The following is a 16,864-nucleotide window of genomic DNA, read 5'->3' on the forward strand; positions in this document are numbered from 1 at the left end:
TTATACACGCACACACACAAGCTATGACAAATAGAGCAAATACATTGTTTTCTGACAACAATGTAATTACAACCATAAAATAAAATTTAATGTAAAAATCTATAGGCATAAGTGATGTTTAAAATATAAATTCACTTTAAGTAAAATAAATGCAGCTAAGAAATTGTGGAGCCAAATTATTAACAGAAACAAATCATTCAAATAGACAATATTAATTTCTTTTTATCTTTTACTATATTTAAACTCTAAAAATAGATATATATAAACATAAAATACATATAACAGATCATACATAACACACACACACTCATATTTCAAGCAGTCCTAGCTCCAGCCTTGTCATAGGGGAGAGGATATCTGAAGATCATGTGAGTTGGCTGGTTTTTCTTTTACAATCTCATGTTGAAATTCCTATTTGTGAACCACCTAGATACACAGCATTCTATCATCCTGCCTCGGGGCCCTTCTACTATCCATGCCTTCAAATGCTTCCTCTCTTACGCAGTTAATAGGGACCTAATATCTTTGGTGCACTCATATTTTCACACTAACATATAGGCCAGCATGATCATAATGCATCATGAGCTTTAAGCAATTTTGTTTACTGCTAAGCTTTAATTGCCTTTACCTAATTTTTGCTCACAGTTCCTTTGCATATATTTTCATTACACTCTACTCTCTCATTCGTACCTTGATTAAATGGCTGATCTACCTGAATTTTCATTTTACATATCACCATATCAAATGGAAGCTTCCTGGGGTTCAGTGATGGCCGCCACAAAGAGTCAACCCCCTGTAACACAACAAGAGGAAACCCCTTTATGACACAGCTGAACCTCTCTTAGAGACAAGTAATCGTACTGTGGAGGAACATTTTAAATAACTTAACTTTTTGACTTATTGTCCATCCTGTTTTTCTTAGCACTCAGAGCAGCCTTAGATACTCTATTAGGAATAAAAACATTTAAAAAGAGTGGATGAGATTATGAATATAGACACAAAATTCCTCTACATAATATTAGCAAACCAAGTCCAGCATCATGTAAGAAGAAAAATATATATATATATACACACACACACATACACACACACACACACACACAAAGACTTGTGAGATTTATCACAGGAATATAAGATTTGTTCAGCATACAAAAGCAATAATATAATAACACCGTATTAATAGAATAAAGAACCACCCTTTCATGATAAAACAAGCTAGGAATAGAGGGGAACTTCCTCGATCTCATAAAAGGCATCTACAAAAAACCCACAGCAAACATCATACTTAATGTGGAAAGACTGAGCATTCCCCCAAGATTAGGAACAAGAAAAAGATATCTGATCTTGCCACCACTATTCAACAGTGCAAAGGTCTAGCCAGAGGCATTAGGGAAGATGTAAAAGGCATCCAGAATGGAAAGGAAAAAGTAAAACTATTCCCACTTGCAGATGACATAACTTTGCATATAGAAAATACTAAGGAATCCACACACACGCTAAACTATTAGAGCTAAGACACAAATTCAGCAAGGTTCCGAATATAAGATCAATGTACAAAAATCAATTGCATTTCTACATACTAGCAGTGAACACTCCAAAGATGAAATTAAGAAAATAATTCAATTTATAATAGCATAAAAAATAACAGATCAAAGATATGACAAGAAAACTATAGACCAATATCCCTTATGAATATAGATACAAAAGTCTTCAACAAAATAGTAGCAAACTGAACCCAACAGCACATTAAAAGGATTATATATCATGAAACAAAGGAGAAAAAAACTCCCACATGCTCATCTCAATAGACGCAAAAAAGCACTGGACAAAATTCAATATCCTTTCATGATAAAAGTGCTCAGAAAACTAGGAATAGAAGGGAATTTTCTTAACATGACACAGGGCATTTTTAAAAAACCCACAGCTAACATCACACTCAATGATGAGAGACTGAAATCTTTTCATCCTAAGATTAGGAAAAAGACAAGGATGCCCACTTTCACCAGTGTTATTCAACACTGTACTGGAAGTCTTAGCCAGAACAATTAGGCAAGAAAAAAAAATTAAAGGCATTCAAATTGGAAATTTGAATCTTTTGGAATTTTGCTTTTTTGACAGAAAGTACAATTCTATATAAGAAAATTCCATAGAATCCACACAAAAAACCTACTAGAGCTAATAAACAAATTCAGCAAAGCTGCAGAGTACAAAATCAGTTGTTTCTCTATGCCAGAAATAAATTATTCCAAAGGAAATAAATAAAACAATTTCATTTACAACAGTATCCAAAAGAATAAAATACCTAGGAATAAATTTAACCAAGGAGGTAAAAGACTTATACACTGAAAACTAAAAAACACTGCTGACAGAAATTAAAGTAGACCTAAATAAGCAGAAAGACATCCCATGTTCATGGACTAGAAAACTTAATATTGTTAAGATGGCAATACTCCTTAAAGCAACCTACAGATTCCATGCAACCTTTATCAAAATCCCAATAATCATTTCTCCAGAAATGGAAAAGCCATTCTTCAAATTCATATGGAACTGAAAAGGACCACAAACAGCAAAAACAATCTTGAAAAAGAAGAGCAAAGTTGGAGGACTCACACTTCCAGATTTCAAAACTGACTACAAAGCTAAGTAATTAAAGAGTGTGCTTTTTGCAATAAGAGAAGAAAAGGAAATAAAATATATACCGATTGGAAAGGAAGAAATAAAACTTTGTTCTCAGCTGACATGATTGTCTGTGTAGAATATCCAAAAAAATCAACAAAAAAACTCCAGGAACTAATAAGCAATTATAACAAGGTTATAAGATACAAGGTTACGGGGGCCGGCTCTGTGGCGTAGCGGTTAAGTACGCACGCTCTGCTGCTGGTGGCCTGGGTTTGGATCCCAGGCAAGAACCAACGCACCGCTTGTCAGGCCATGCTGTGGCGGCATCCCATATAAAGTGAAGGAAGATAGGCACAAACGTTAGCCCAGGGCCAGTCTTCCTCAGCAAAAAGAGGAGGATTGGCATGGATGTTAGCTCAGGGCTGATCTTCCTCACACACACACAAAAAAGATGCAAGTTTAATACATAAAAGTCAATTTCTTTCCTATATATCAGTAATGAATAAGTGAAATTTGACATTAAAAACACAATACCATTTACATTATCACTCAAAATAATGAAATAGGGATAAAATCTAACAACATATGTGCAAGATCTATATGAGGAAAACTAAAAAATTCTGCTGAAATAAATCAAAGAACTAAATAAACGGAGAGACATTCCATATTCATGGATAGGAAGACTCAATATTGTCAAAATGACAATTCTTCCCAATTTGATCTATAAATTCAGTGCAAGCCCAGTGAAAATCCCAGCAAGTTATTTTGTAGATACTGACACATTGATTTATATAAACTCAGAATAGCCAACACAGTATTGAAGGAGAAGAACAAAGTTGGAGGACTGACACTACCCAAGTTTAAGACTCACTATACAGCCACAGTAATCAAGACAGCATAGTATTGGCGAAAAAACAGACAAATAGATCAGTGGAACAGAACAGAGAGCCCAGAAATAGACCCATATAAATACAGTCAACTGATCTTTGACAAAGGAGCAAAGCAATACAATGGAGCAAAGACAACTGTTTCAACAAATGGTGCTGGAACAACTGGACATCAATATGCAAAAAAATGAATCCAGAAACAGACTTTACACCCTTCACAAAAATTAGCTCAAAATGGATCACAGACCTAAAGGTAAAATGCAAAACTACAAATCTCCTAGAAGATAATATAGGAGAAAACCTAGATGACCTTGGGTTGGTGATGACTTTTTAATATGACACCAAAGGCACAATTCCTGAAAGAAATTAATGATAAGCTGGACTTCATTAAAATAAAAAATTTCTTCTCTGCTAAAGACTTTGTCAAGAGAATGAAATGAAAAACCACAAAGTGGAAGAAAATATTTGCAAAATACACATCTGACGAAGGACTTATCCAAAATATACAAAGAACTCTTACAGTTAACAATAAGAAAACAAACAATCTGATTAAAAAATGGGCCAAAGACTTTAACAGACACCTCACCAACAAGATATACAGATGGCAAATAAGCATATGGAAAGACACTCCACATCATATGTCATCAGAAAAATGTAAAACAATAATAAGATACCATTACACACCTGTTAGAATGGTCAAAATCCAAAACACTGATAACAGCAAATGCTGGTAAGGATGTGGAGCAACATTAACTCTCATTCATTGCTGGTGGGAATGCAAAAACAATACAGCCACTTTGTAAGACATTTCAGCAGTTTCTTACAAAACTACACATACTCTTCCCATACAATCTGGCAATCATGCTCCTTGGTATTTATTTACCCAAAGGAGTTAAAAACTTATGTCCACACAAAAATCTGCACATGGATGTTTATAGCAGCTTTGTTCATAACTGCCAAAACTTGGAGACAACCAAGATGTGCTTCAGTAGGTGAATGGATACAACCAGACAATAGAATATTATTCAGCACTAAAAAGAAGTGAACTATCAAGCCATGAAAAGACATAGAGGAACCTTAAATGCATATTATTAACTAAAAGAAGCCAATCTGAAAAGGCCACCTACTGTATGATTTCAACTACATGACATTCTGGAAAAGGCAAAACTATGGAGACAGTAAAAAGATAAGTGGTTGCCAGGAGTTTGGTGGGTAGGAGAGATGACTAGCAAAGCACAGGGGATTTTTAGAGCAGTGGCAATACTTTGTATGGTACCATAACGATGAACACATGTCATTATACACTTGTCCAAACCCACAGAATGTACAACACCAAAAATAAACCTTAAGGTAAACTATGGACCTTAGGTGATTTTGATGCGTCAATGTGGGTTCATCAATTGTAACTAATGCACCACTTTGGGGGGGGATGTTGTTAATGGGGGAAGATATGCATGTTTGGGGGCAGGGAGTATAGGGGCTATCTCCGTACCTTCCTCTCCATTTTGCTGTGAACTTAAAATTTTTCTAAAAAATAAAGAAAAAAAAAAAACAGTGGGGCCAGCCTGGTGGCACAGTGATTAAGTTCATGCACTCCACTTTGGCAGCTCGGGGTTTGTGGGTTTGGATCCCAGGTGTGGACCTATATACCGCTCATCAAGCTATGCTGTGGCAGCATCCTATATACAAAAGAGAAGAAGATGGACACGGATGTTAGCCTAGCAACAATCTTCCTCATGCAAAAAGAGGAAGATTGGCAATGGATGTTAGCACACGGCCAATCCTCCTCACCAAAAAAAAAAAACACGCATAAGGATAGGCATCTACACCAATGGAATAGAGAGTCTAGAAATGATCCTAAACATCTATGGCCAATTGATTTTCAACAATGGTGTCAAGATCAGGCAATGGGAATGAACAGTTTATTCAAGAATTGGTACTTGGAAAATTAGATAACCAGACGCAGAACACTGAAGTTGAACTCCTACCTCACTTCATATACAAAAATTAAATCAAAATGGATCAAAAACTCAAATGTAAGAGCTAAAAGTAGAAAATCCACAGAAAAAAAGATAGGGGTAAACCCTCATGACCTCAGATTTGGCAACAGATTCTTAGATTTAACACCAAAGTGTAAGCAATAAAAGAAAAAATAGATAAATTGTACTTCATCAAAATTAAAAACTACTGTACATCAAAAAACATAGTCAAGAATGTGAAAATACAATCCACAGAATGGGAGAAAACATTTCCAAATCATTTATACAATATGAGTTTAATATCCAGAATACATAAAGAACTCTTACAATAATAATAATGGAAGAATAATAAATGGATATAATATTTAAATAATAATTTTTTGTGTGTGTGTGAGGAAGATTGGCCCTGGGCTAACATCCGCGCCCATCTTCCTCTATTTTTTGTGGGAAGCCTGCCACAGCGTGGCTTGGTAAGTGGTGCATCGGTTTACACCTGGGATCTGAACCTTCAAACCCCGGGCCACCAAAGCAGAGCACGCGAACTTAACCACTACGCCACCGGGTCAGCCCCATAAATAATTTTTAAATAATACATAAATAATAAAAATCCAACCCAATTTAAAAAATGGGCAAAGGATTTGATATTTCTTGAAAGATATACAAACGGCCAATAACCACAAGAAAAGATATTCAACATCACGGATCATCAGAGAAATGCAAATCAAAACTATAATGAGATACCACTTCATACCCAGTAGGATAGTTTTAATTAAGAAAACAGAAAATAACAAGTGTTGACAAGGATGATGAAAAATAGGAACATTGCTATTGGGACTGTACAATGGCACAGGTACTTTGGAAAACAGTTTGTCAGTTCCTCAAAACGTTAAACATAGAATTACCATATGACCTAGCAATTCCTCTCCTAGGTATATCTCCAAGGAAACGAAGACATCTGTCCAAGCAGAAAACTACACATGAATGCTAATAGTAGCATTAGTCATAACAGCCAAAAGTACAAACAGATCAAACGCCTATCAACAGATGAATGGATAAACAAATTGTGGTGTATACATACAAAGGAATAGTATTTCGCCATAAAAAGCAACAAACTACTGATACATACTACGACTTGGATGAACCTTGAAAACATTATGCTAAGTAAAAGAAGCCAGACACAAAAGGTCATGTATTGTATGATTCCTTTTATATAATATATCCAGAATAGGCAAATCCATAGAAAGCAGATTAGAGGTTACCAGAGGATGGAAGGAGGCAGGCAGCGGGGAGTGTCTACTTAATAAGTACAGGATGCTTTTACAGAGTGATGAAAAAGTTTTGAAATTAGAGAGACCTGGTGGTTGCATAACCTTATGAATATACTACCACTGAACTGTACATTTTAAAATGGTTAATTGCATGTTATGTGAATTTCACCTCCATTAAAAAAAGAATAGAATGCTTAGGAATAAATTTAATAAAGTAAGTGCAAGACTGTAGACTGAAAACTACAGGATATCATTGGAGGAAATTAAAGAAGACCTAAATAAATGGAAAGACATCCTGTGTTCATGGCCTAGAAAACTTAATATTTTTAAGATGGTAATGCTTCTCAAATAGATCTACAGATTCAAAGCAATCTATATCAAAGTCCCACTTGGCTTTTTTTGACAAGTTAATTGTAAAATTCATATGGAAATACAAGGGACTCAGAATAGTCAAAACAATCTTGAAAAGGAAGAACAGAGTTGGAAGACTCACACTTTCCATTTTCAATATTTACTACAAAGCTACAATAATCAAGATAGTGTGGTACTGTCATAAGGACAGACATAATAGACCTATGGAATAGAATTGAGAATCCAAAAATAAACTCATACACTTATGGTCAACTGATTTTTGATAAATTTGCCAAGACCAATCAATGGGGAAAGAATAGTCTTTTGTGACAAGTCTTTGTGACCTAAGATTAAGCAATACTTTCGTAGACACCAAAAGCACAACAACAAAAGAAAAAACAGATAAATTGGACTTAATCAAAATTAAAAACTTTCGCACTTTAAAAGAAACTATCAAAAAGTGAAAAAGACAACAGGGTCTAATATCCAAACAAAGAAGTCTTACGACTCAATAATAATAAGACAAAGAACTCAATTAAAAAATGGGCAAAGGATTTGAATTATTTCTTGAAAGAAGATACACAAAAGCCAATAACCACATGAAACAATGCTCAAGATCATTAGTCATTATAGAAATGCAAATCAAAACCACAATGAGATACCATTTCACACCCAATAGGATGGCTGTAATAAGAAAGATAGACAATAATATGTTGGTCAGGATGTAGAGAAATTGGAATTCTCATACATAGCTAGAGGGAATGTAAAATATGCAGCCGCTTTGGAAAATAGTTTGCCAATTCCTCAAACACAGAGTTACCTTATGACTGAGAAACTCTAGCATTATACCCAAGGGAAATAAAAACATGTTCACTCAAAAACATACGTGAAAGTTCATAGCAGCATCATTCATAATGGTCAAAAAGTGAAAAAAACCAAATGCCTATCAACTATTGAATGCATAAACGAAACGGAGTATATCCATACACTGGAATATTATTTGTAAATAAAAAGGAATGAAATACTGATATATGCTATAACACGAACCCTGAAAACATTATGCTAAGTGAAAGAAGCAGACACAAAAGGCAACATATTGTATGATTCCATTTACATGAAGTGTCCAGAATAGTCAAATCCACAGAGACAGCAAGTAGATTAGTTGTTGCCTTGGCCTGAGAGGGAGGAGAGAATGAGGAGTGACTGCCAGTGGGTACGGGGGATATTCTTTTTGGGGCGATGAAAATCTGCAATAGATAGTGGTGATGATTTTACCTCTGGAATATACTTAAAAACCACTGAACTGCACACTAAAAGCGTGAAATTTATAGTATGTGAATTACATCTCAATAGAAAACAAAGAGCAGATGAGGAATTTACTACAGAGAAACAAAGTACTTATATGAATTGGGGCTGGGGAGCCCGTATTTTAGTGTATAAACCATTCTTTAGTTTGTAAAAGGAATACTAACAAGTGTGTGAGGTTTAGCGGTAGATTAATTGGAAGATTCTAATTTAAACATTGTATATCATGACAAAATCTCCTCAGAATTTTAAACTTAACTCTTAGAGAAGATAACTTGACCCTGAAGTGAAGGATTTCTATCACTAAATTAGTCTATGGCTAAAACTATCGCTCAGATTTCGGCGTGGTGACATTTATATAACCAATCAATTCTATGGTGAAAACTTCAAGTCTAGATTGAGTTCTGTTGTTAGTTTACTGACTTGATGAACTAAATAGCTTCCTATTCCCATTGAGCAGGGCCTTAAGCCTCAGCCTCACCTGGGGTGTGGGAGGTTTGTTCCCCTCAATCCTCAGTTCTTGTTAATGCTGTCAGGAATCCAGACATCAACTTCTTACCGAGCTGCACAGACTGCTTCTAGACTCACACGGCACCAAGAGACAGGGCAATGCCTGGAAACACTGAGTCTACCCATGACGTCCAGCGAGAACACGCTGGAAGCAGCAAAGAAGTTACTTCACTAGAGGAAAACGGGACAGGGGCTGTGCTGTGTCTCCAGGCACACCAACTCAAACCATATATTCTGAGATCCGACAAACATTTCACCTCATCCTAAAGAACATTATTCTATAAAGTTGGCTTTAGCCAGTTTTACAGAAAAATAGAACAAACAACCCTAAATCTGTCTGCATGTCAAAATCAGAATTTCAGAAGACGTTATTTATTTTATAACACCTTCCTAGACTAATTGGATATTTTTGAATAGGTTATGGTTTTCTTATTTGTTTTGTTTTGTTTTGTTTTGTTTTGTTTGGCTTGTTGATTGTTTTTAATTCTTGAATTTTTTTTCACCGAATTCAAGAATTTGATGAGAAATTCTAATATTTCTCTATATTTAAAGGGAAAAAAAGATTAAAAAACAGCAAAATTCCAGAATCATTCAAAGTAAAAGGTTAAACATCTGCTCCATTCTAGAATGACACGTTCCTCACTCTACATTTCTTCTTTTACATTTTTTATTGAAAGAAAAGATTTCTCCTAGAAACTTGTTTTAAAAACACTAAGATTACAAAGTCACTATATCTAATTCATTTTAAAATTAAAAAACAGCGATTTGATAGAGCAAGTCTCTAAATATTTAATATTACTATAACGAAAAAAACCCAGGAAGAATCCCTACACTGGTGTTCAGCTGTGCTATTGGGCTGGTTTGGTGAAAGGGCCTGGCAAGTCCGGAGACGCACTGTTAATTCTCACCTCTTACATTTCTATATTACTACATTTAACTTCAATTTCCACATTTAATAATCTTATGGTTCAATTAATTAATTAAGTTATAAGATAAATTACGTCACTGGAAATAGCTAGTTTCAAACATCAGTCTACAGCATTGGTACTCATTTCGTTGGATTAAAAAAAATTTAGCAACTTTTTTTTAATTGCTGCCTAATACATCTTTACAAACACAATCCATTTTCATTATGGTGAAGAACATGCAGATTTCAGACATTTGGGTCACTTGGTGGTCAACAGAATATTGTCTAGTATTTTTATCATACACCTTGCATTGAAATGTGGATTGCATAAACAAAAATAAGAATGAGCATTGCCAGCCACACAGGAATGACTCCAAAGAACACTCAGCCAGTCCCCTCACCTTGGGGTGCTACCACAGTGCTTTCATTCCCCTGACACCAACCAACCGGCTGGACGTAAGGACTGTTTACACCACACCTGCAAAAACAGGATTCCATTTTAGATCCCATATTACTCAATGCCAGAGAAAGAACCCAAGAGTAATGACCATTCTGGATATTAAGAGACACCATGAAAAATATTACTTCATAGTTAAAATATAATTTTACAGCTAAAGAGAATTAGAAGTAATTTTTAGTCCTGTATTTTGTAAGCAGAGTGACCAAACTTATCTTTTACATACCTTCTTAAACTTTAAAAGTATAAAAAAAGTGTTTGAGCAAGACCTGAACTGCCAGTGATATCCCCAAAGAGTGAACATCTTAATAAACGTCGTCTACCACTTCTTGCTGGCAGCAAGGGACAACACTAACAGGCCAGTCCAAACTTTCACAGGACAGGCTGATCAGACTCCACAGGACTACGCATTTCCTCCCTCTCCTTTTCAAGGAACGCAGACTATTCTACCCAAGATACATACAACAATTAATCTATGCTCTGCTCCTTAGTTCAGAGAAGAAAACAGGGCCCCCTTCATGTACATGAAGAACCACGGCCAGAGGTAGGCACTTGCCAGTTATCCAGTACATACTGTGAAGAAACACTACAAAAATTATTTTTGCCATGCCCTCTTCATTATTTCAGGTTTTTACCCAGAAAACCTTTTTAACTCATGCAGTTAGTTTTTAAAATAATTAATTAATTTTTAAATTCTTTTATTGGGGTAATAGTGGTTTATAACATTATATAGGTCTCAGCTGTACAGTATTATAATGCGATATCTGTATATAAAAAACAAAACAAAAACAAACTCGTGGGGTGTTAGTGTAACAGCATTATAGTACACATTTTCTCTGCTCCCCACAGGCTTTCGAACAACTCACTCCCTTCTCCCTGAATCTTCCCTTTTAAAAGTATGACAGGCCAAGTTCAACGTTTTTCAGGCAAAGAAGTACTGCAAGTTCTTTACCTCCTCTTCACAGAGACGCCTCCCTTGGGAACTGGACCCGACCCCGTGAGGCGCCGGGCGGGTCAGCCGGGGCGAGCAGGCGGCGCGCGGCCCCCCGCGCAGGAGCCAGTGCCCGGGCTCCCCAATCCCGCCACGTGCGCAGACCGGGGCGAGCAGGCGGCGCGCCATGCCTGGTGCGTGCTGCTGGAGGAACAGCAAGAACAGCGGCAGCCCTGGAATGAAAAGAAATTCTTAACACCAGACGTGAACACATGAAAAGAAAACGCAGGTGGTGTCTCACCAGTAATCGCAGCTGTCATCCCGACTGTCAAAGTGCACCAGGAAGCGACCTTCAGCAACATCTTCCCTGGTCACCACACACCCCGAGGAAGGGCTCTTCCTGTCGACCAGCTTCCTTCCCACCCGAATCCCTTAGGCACGGCCGCTCTAACACAGCACCAGAGGGAAGAGGCACAAAAAGAAACAGGACGCCAACAGGACTGAGCCACTGTCAGAACTTGTATGGTGTTCAGTTTCAGAAAAGTCAGCAGGGTATCTACACTCACCCTCCGGAAGGAAGCCAACCACTGCCAGTAAAAATACTCCAACAAACTGAGGAAGTTCACACTCATAACAAAGACCCAGGAAACTAGCTTCTACCTTGGGCTTTTCTCTTCTGTTGTGCAGGTAGATTTATTTCTCTTGCCATCATCATTTTGCCTCTTCGGTTCTTTGAGTAATTTGTATTAATTTTAAAATACGATGTTTACTGAATATAGTAGTATCAAATAATTTTCTCTGCTTCTCATAGGCTTTTGAATAGTTTCCAAATACCAATATTTGGAAAAGTGGTTAAGATATGCTCTTTAGCACCAAAATTATCATTTACTTTGATCTGATCTGAAAATAGTGGCCTTTTCAATATTTAAGGAACACATGCACTAATCCATGAATAAAATTACAGTTGAAAAAAATCCAAATGCTTCTTTTAGTATCTGCACATGTTTTTTTAGTATTAAAAAATACTACAGGGGCCCGCCCGGTAGCACAAGCGGTTAAGTGCACAAGCTCCGCTGCAGCGGCCCGGGGTTCGCCAGTTCGGATCCCGGGCGCGCACCAACACACTGCTTGGCAAGCCATGCTGTGACGGCGTCCCATATAAAGTGGAGGAAGATGGGCATGGATGTTAGCCCAGGGCCAGTCTTGCTCAGCAAAAAAGAGGAGGATTGGCATTGGATGTTAGCTCAGGGCTGGTCTTCCTCACACACACAAAAAATACTACAGACTATGATTTACAGTAACATTATAATGACAAATCCTTGCTTTTGGTATAGCTATACTTAGCCAGCCCTGCGATTTAGAAAGTATACATACAATATCTTGGGGACTAGAAGAGGGTTTTTTCTCTACTTCTTACTATCTATACTGAACCCTGATTTTTGTTTCCCTTTAGCACATTACATATTTACAAGAAATTTCACATTTCTATAACTCTCTTTCCTTGATACAATTCTGTGGAGACACATGGAGCAGCTGTACAACATTCATTTCAAAAGCAGGACACTGAAGCCTTGCGAAGTTGGGTGAGTGGCCAACACAAGGACACAACTGATCCCTGACCCTAGGCTTCCCCGCCCCCTTCTCTGGTATGTGGCCTCACTGCTGGGCCCTGAAAGGAGCCCAGAAGAGGCAGGGATGCAACTTATTCTCATTCTCTCCTGAAGACGTTTAGGTTGCTGGGGACATAGCTGGCACAAGGAGTGTGCTCTATCCCAGTCCTCACACACTCCCGGCATCTGTAGGAAAGGTCACCCTCATTCTCATTCGACATTCCCAGCATCTGTAGGAAAGGTCACCCTCATTCTCATTCTGTGTAAACACAACTAGGCTGGGTACAGTTGAAGTCTGCCTCGGGTATCTACCGGTCTCAAAATGCCAAAACTAAGTTTAAATGACTAACTCATAGGAAGCAAAAAGAAAAAACATTTCTAAAAGGTATTTTAAATTTTAGCAGGCTTTAAATATAAAGTTTCAACTCTCTCTATCTAATTGAAATATTCAGTTGTACATTTAAAGAAAAAAAAGATACGCCCATAGGAAACTGACAAATTAAGTGAGAAAAGTCATAAGAAGCTAGGGATTCTTAAAAGACTAAAATACAACAGATTATACAGTGAATTTTAAGAAATTTAAGCTCAAGGAAAAATATGATTTATAGTGAGGAAGAAAATACTCATACAACTTCTGTTTCTGAATAATTTCTTGGGAGCATTTTGCAATCTGCAGGCCTTCAAGTAATCCATCCAAAAACATTTATCTTTTCTATAACCTAAAAAAAAGTACAGATTACTCAAAATACCCACAAGATGTAACCATGTTCATATTAAATACATTATTCTTATTCAGTCTTCTGCCATAAATTCAATGTCCTTTAGCAGACCACAAAAGATTTAAATTAAAATCTCTAAATTATTTCAATGTTTTTTAATGTATGAAATTCAAAACTGTTGAGTGTGATTTCCCATCATGCATGTCACTCACTCCCTAAAAATTTTTAAAATTCATTGAGATATGGAATTGATACCCTGGTGGCTTGATGGGAGTCTCGTCTCCCATTAATGCTTTCCAAAATGGGCAAAGAGAGGAGACAAAAGTTCCTGAGTCCATCATCACTCCTGAAGAAGCCGTATCACCAAGACCATCAGAGGTCCTGATGGTGCAACACTCCAGGGTGCCAGACACTTGGGGTAAATTACAGAAACCCCCACTATCCAAAGACCACTGGCACCTCCAGCTTTCTGCTCCATATTTTTACAGGTTTCCCGTTAAAAAATGCCTTATCTTCCCATCCATTTACCCCAAAGTGGCTCACGCAGAGCTGGCTCAAATAAGATGGACTCAATAAATATTTTCTGATTGCGTGTTAAACTTACAATGTAAGTCAAACTCCTTCACAGCCTTCAAGGCCATGGCTACATCTCTAACCTCATCTCCTAGCTTCTGGCCCTTGCTTCTCAGCTCCAGCCACCTTCCGCTCCTGTGAGTCCCCTCCAGCACCAAGCACACCCTGCCCCGGCGTTGACTCTTGCTTTCCCTCTGATGTGCACTCCTACCCAGGTGGCCACGTTTCACCCACGTATCTGACAGACGTCACGTTCTCAGGCTGTCTTCACCACGCTAAGTGAAAGAGCATCCCTGGAACTGTTCTCCGTCCTCCAGCCTGTCACTGCTTCACACTGTCTCTTCATCTTTACTCTTCTTCACCCCTCTCGAATGAAAGCCCCATGAAGACAGAGATGGTTCATTTTGTCCACTGCTCCATCCCTAGGGCCTGCGCATAGTTTGGGCTCCATAAATACCTACTTAATGAAAGAGCTGTCACCAGCTTCCCTGAAATCCTTCAATCTTACGGGGCTCTGCCATTAGTCTCAGGGGAGGATCCCAGAAGACACCCTGAGTTGATTAGTAAGAATAAAAGGATGAGAGGCCGGCCCCATGGCTTAGCGGTTAAGTGCGCACGCTCCGCTACTGGCGGCCTGGGTTCGGATCCCGGCGCGCACCGATGTATGGCTTCTCCGGCCATGCTGAGGCCACGTCCCACATACAGCAACTAGAAGGATGTGCAACTATGACATACAACTATCTACTGGGGCTTTGGGGAGAAAAAAAAAAAGGAGGAGGATTGGCAATAGATGTTAGCTCAGAGCCGGTCTTCCTCAGCAAAAAGAGGAGGATTAGCATGGATGTTAGCTCAGGGCTGATCTTCCTCACAAATAAATAAATAAATAAATAAAACTGTAAAAAAAAAAAAAAAGAATAAAAGGGTGATATACTACCTCCAGATGTTGCAACAGTCATCAAATAGTCTAACATCCAAGCTGGAGACCTTATACAGAGTCAGCTGTGCAAGGAAATGGGTCATCGGCATCTCAACTGACCAAATGCCCTCCTCACTAGCACACAGCAAATAAAAGTCAGTTCAGTCACATGTGCCAGTCCCAGGATCCTCCAGCACATAGCAAAAGGCAAAGATGAGATTTTTAATTCCCATCAAAACAAAATCGAAGGTGAAATTGTTTTCTCTTTCATAGTTCCCTCTTCTCCATGATTTGTTTGAAACAAATGATATACAGTGAATCAAGTTTTCTCACGGATTAAGTGAAATATCATTAAGGGAAATCTTTCATTCCAACAATGATTTAAACATTAGTTTCTTCATTCCTTATGAGGCTTAATAAACTTTACATAAAATAAAATGCTCTCATCCAATTTATTTCTGCCCCAGGTACCTTATCAGAATATTTGACCTAAACAGTCATTGATGCTTTTCTTTTAAAGATATTTATTTATTTCTAAGAAAGATATCCTGTAGTCTTACTGCTTTTCGTGGATGAAACTTTCATTTTGAAAATCAATTCACACCAGGCTCTCCTGTTAGGATTTCATGAAATGTGTTGAAATAGAACTAACTCTCTTTCCATCCTGACTTACCCTTAGGGATGTGCAATTCATGTGTGGTCTTTTCACACCACCCTATTGGATGAATGCCAGGGGAAGCAGCATTGGTCCAAAAATCGTAGCAGCTTAAATAACCATCAAAATGAAGTCTTAGACAGTAACCACACACCTGCAAAATGGAATGTTTGCAATCATTCATTGTGTCATGTATTTGAAGTGTACACAAAATTAACAAAATATTCATATATTCTGTCAGAGCCATCAACATACATAAACCAATCCTTCCATTCAAATGTGTTTGTATTAGAGAACAAATTTATAGATGACATCTGAATAAGACAAAGTGATGACAAAATACACAGTAACTTTCAGGTATCCAGAAGTTTTTTCGGCAAAAAAATTATCCTTTTACTCAGTCTAGAAATCTGAGGTCAATTTACATATCCATTAATCAATGAATTTATTTATTCATTCAATGCCTATCAAATATGCCTTTCAGAAACCCCATCTCCTACTGTCTGGCTTGGATTCATATCCCCAGACAGTGTAAACTAAAGCACAGAGCAAAACCAAAATGGGTACGACCTTATTTCAAGTCTAACATATGGATCTACATACTCAACAAAGGAAATAATAAAACAGTCTGAGAAATATGTCCTTTAGGCATGCTATACAAGTTTAACAATTATAATCAGTCAGTAAATTAAGTGAATAGTATTTTCTATGATTGATGTTATTAAAAATATAGAGGGCTTTTATCCATTTAATAATATAAAATGTTTAGTAAATATTACATTTTATAAGCCACTTACTTTCATCAGTGGCTCTTCACTCTAGATAATTTTCATAAAATGTATGTATTTATATAAACATAATTCATGTGCATGAATATTTTTCATATACGTTTCTCATTAGTTCAGCTAAAACTTCATTATGTCTCTTTTAACAGACAAAAGCAGCATTGTGGGATTCACTGATTGTTATCAACCTCAGGTGGAAACTTATTTATCAATTAAATCAAGAGTAACTACTAGTCATAAAGGACTTATTAGAAAATTAATCTTCAGAGAAGAAAAAAATTCATTAAGAAACGTATTTTACCCAACACTGACTAAAATAAACCCGTAATTTACTGAGAACTTGTTTATAACAGAAAGTACTCAAATTCATTCTTCTCTAGAAAATTCTCTTC

At 37.2% G+C, this 16,864-nt stretch overlaps 1 protein-coding gene across 1 annotated transcript in view; it reads right to left on the reverse strand.

Moving 5' to 3' along the window:
• The window catches only part of L3MBTL4 (L3MBTL histone methyl-lysine binding protein 4), a 386,879-nt gene that overhangs the window by 278,818 nt on the left and 91,197 nt on the right, over window positions 1-16,864 (reverse strand). Inside the window, 4 exon segments of the mRNA XM_087439397.1 lie at window positions 10,228-10,304; window positions 11,516-11,645; window positions 13,448-13,543; window positions 15,706-15,841. Of these exon segments, the coding sequence (XP_087295523.1) occupies window positions 10,228-10,304; window positions 11,516-11,645; window positions 13,448-13,543; window positions 15,706-15,841 (439 nt within the window).

Source organism: Ceratotherium simum, chromosome 14, assembly GCF_057802395.1.
Source record: "Ceratotherium simum simum isolate JZ-2026a chromosome 14, ASM5780239v1, whole genome shotgun sequence".
NCBI lineage: Eukaryota > Metazoa > Chordata > Mammalia > Perissodactyla > Rhinocerotidae > Ceratotherium > Ceratotherium simum.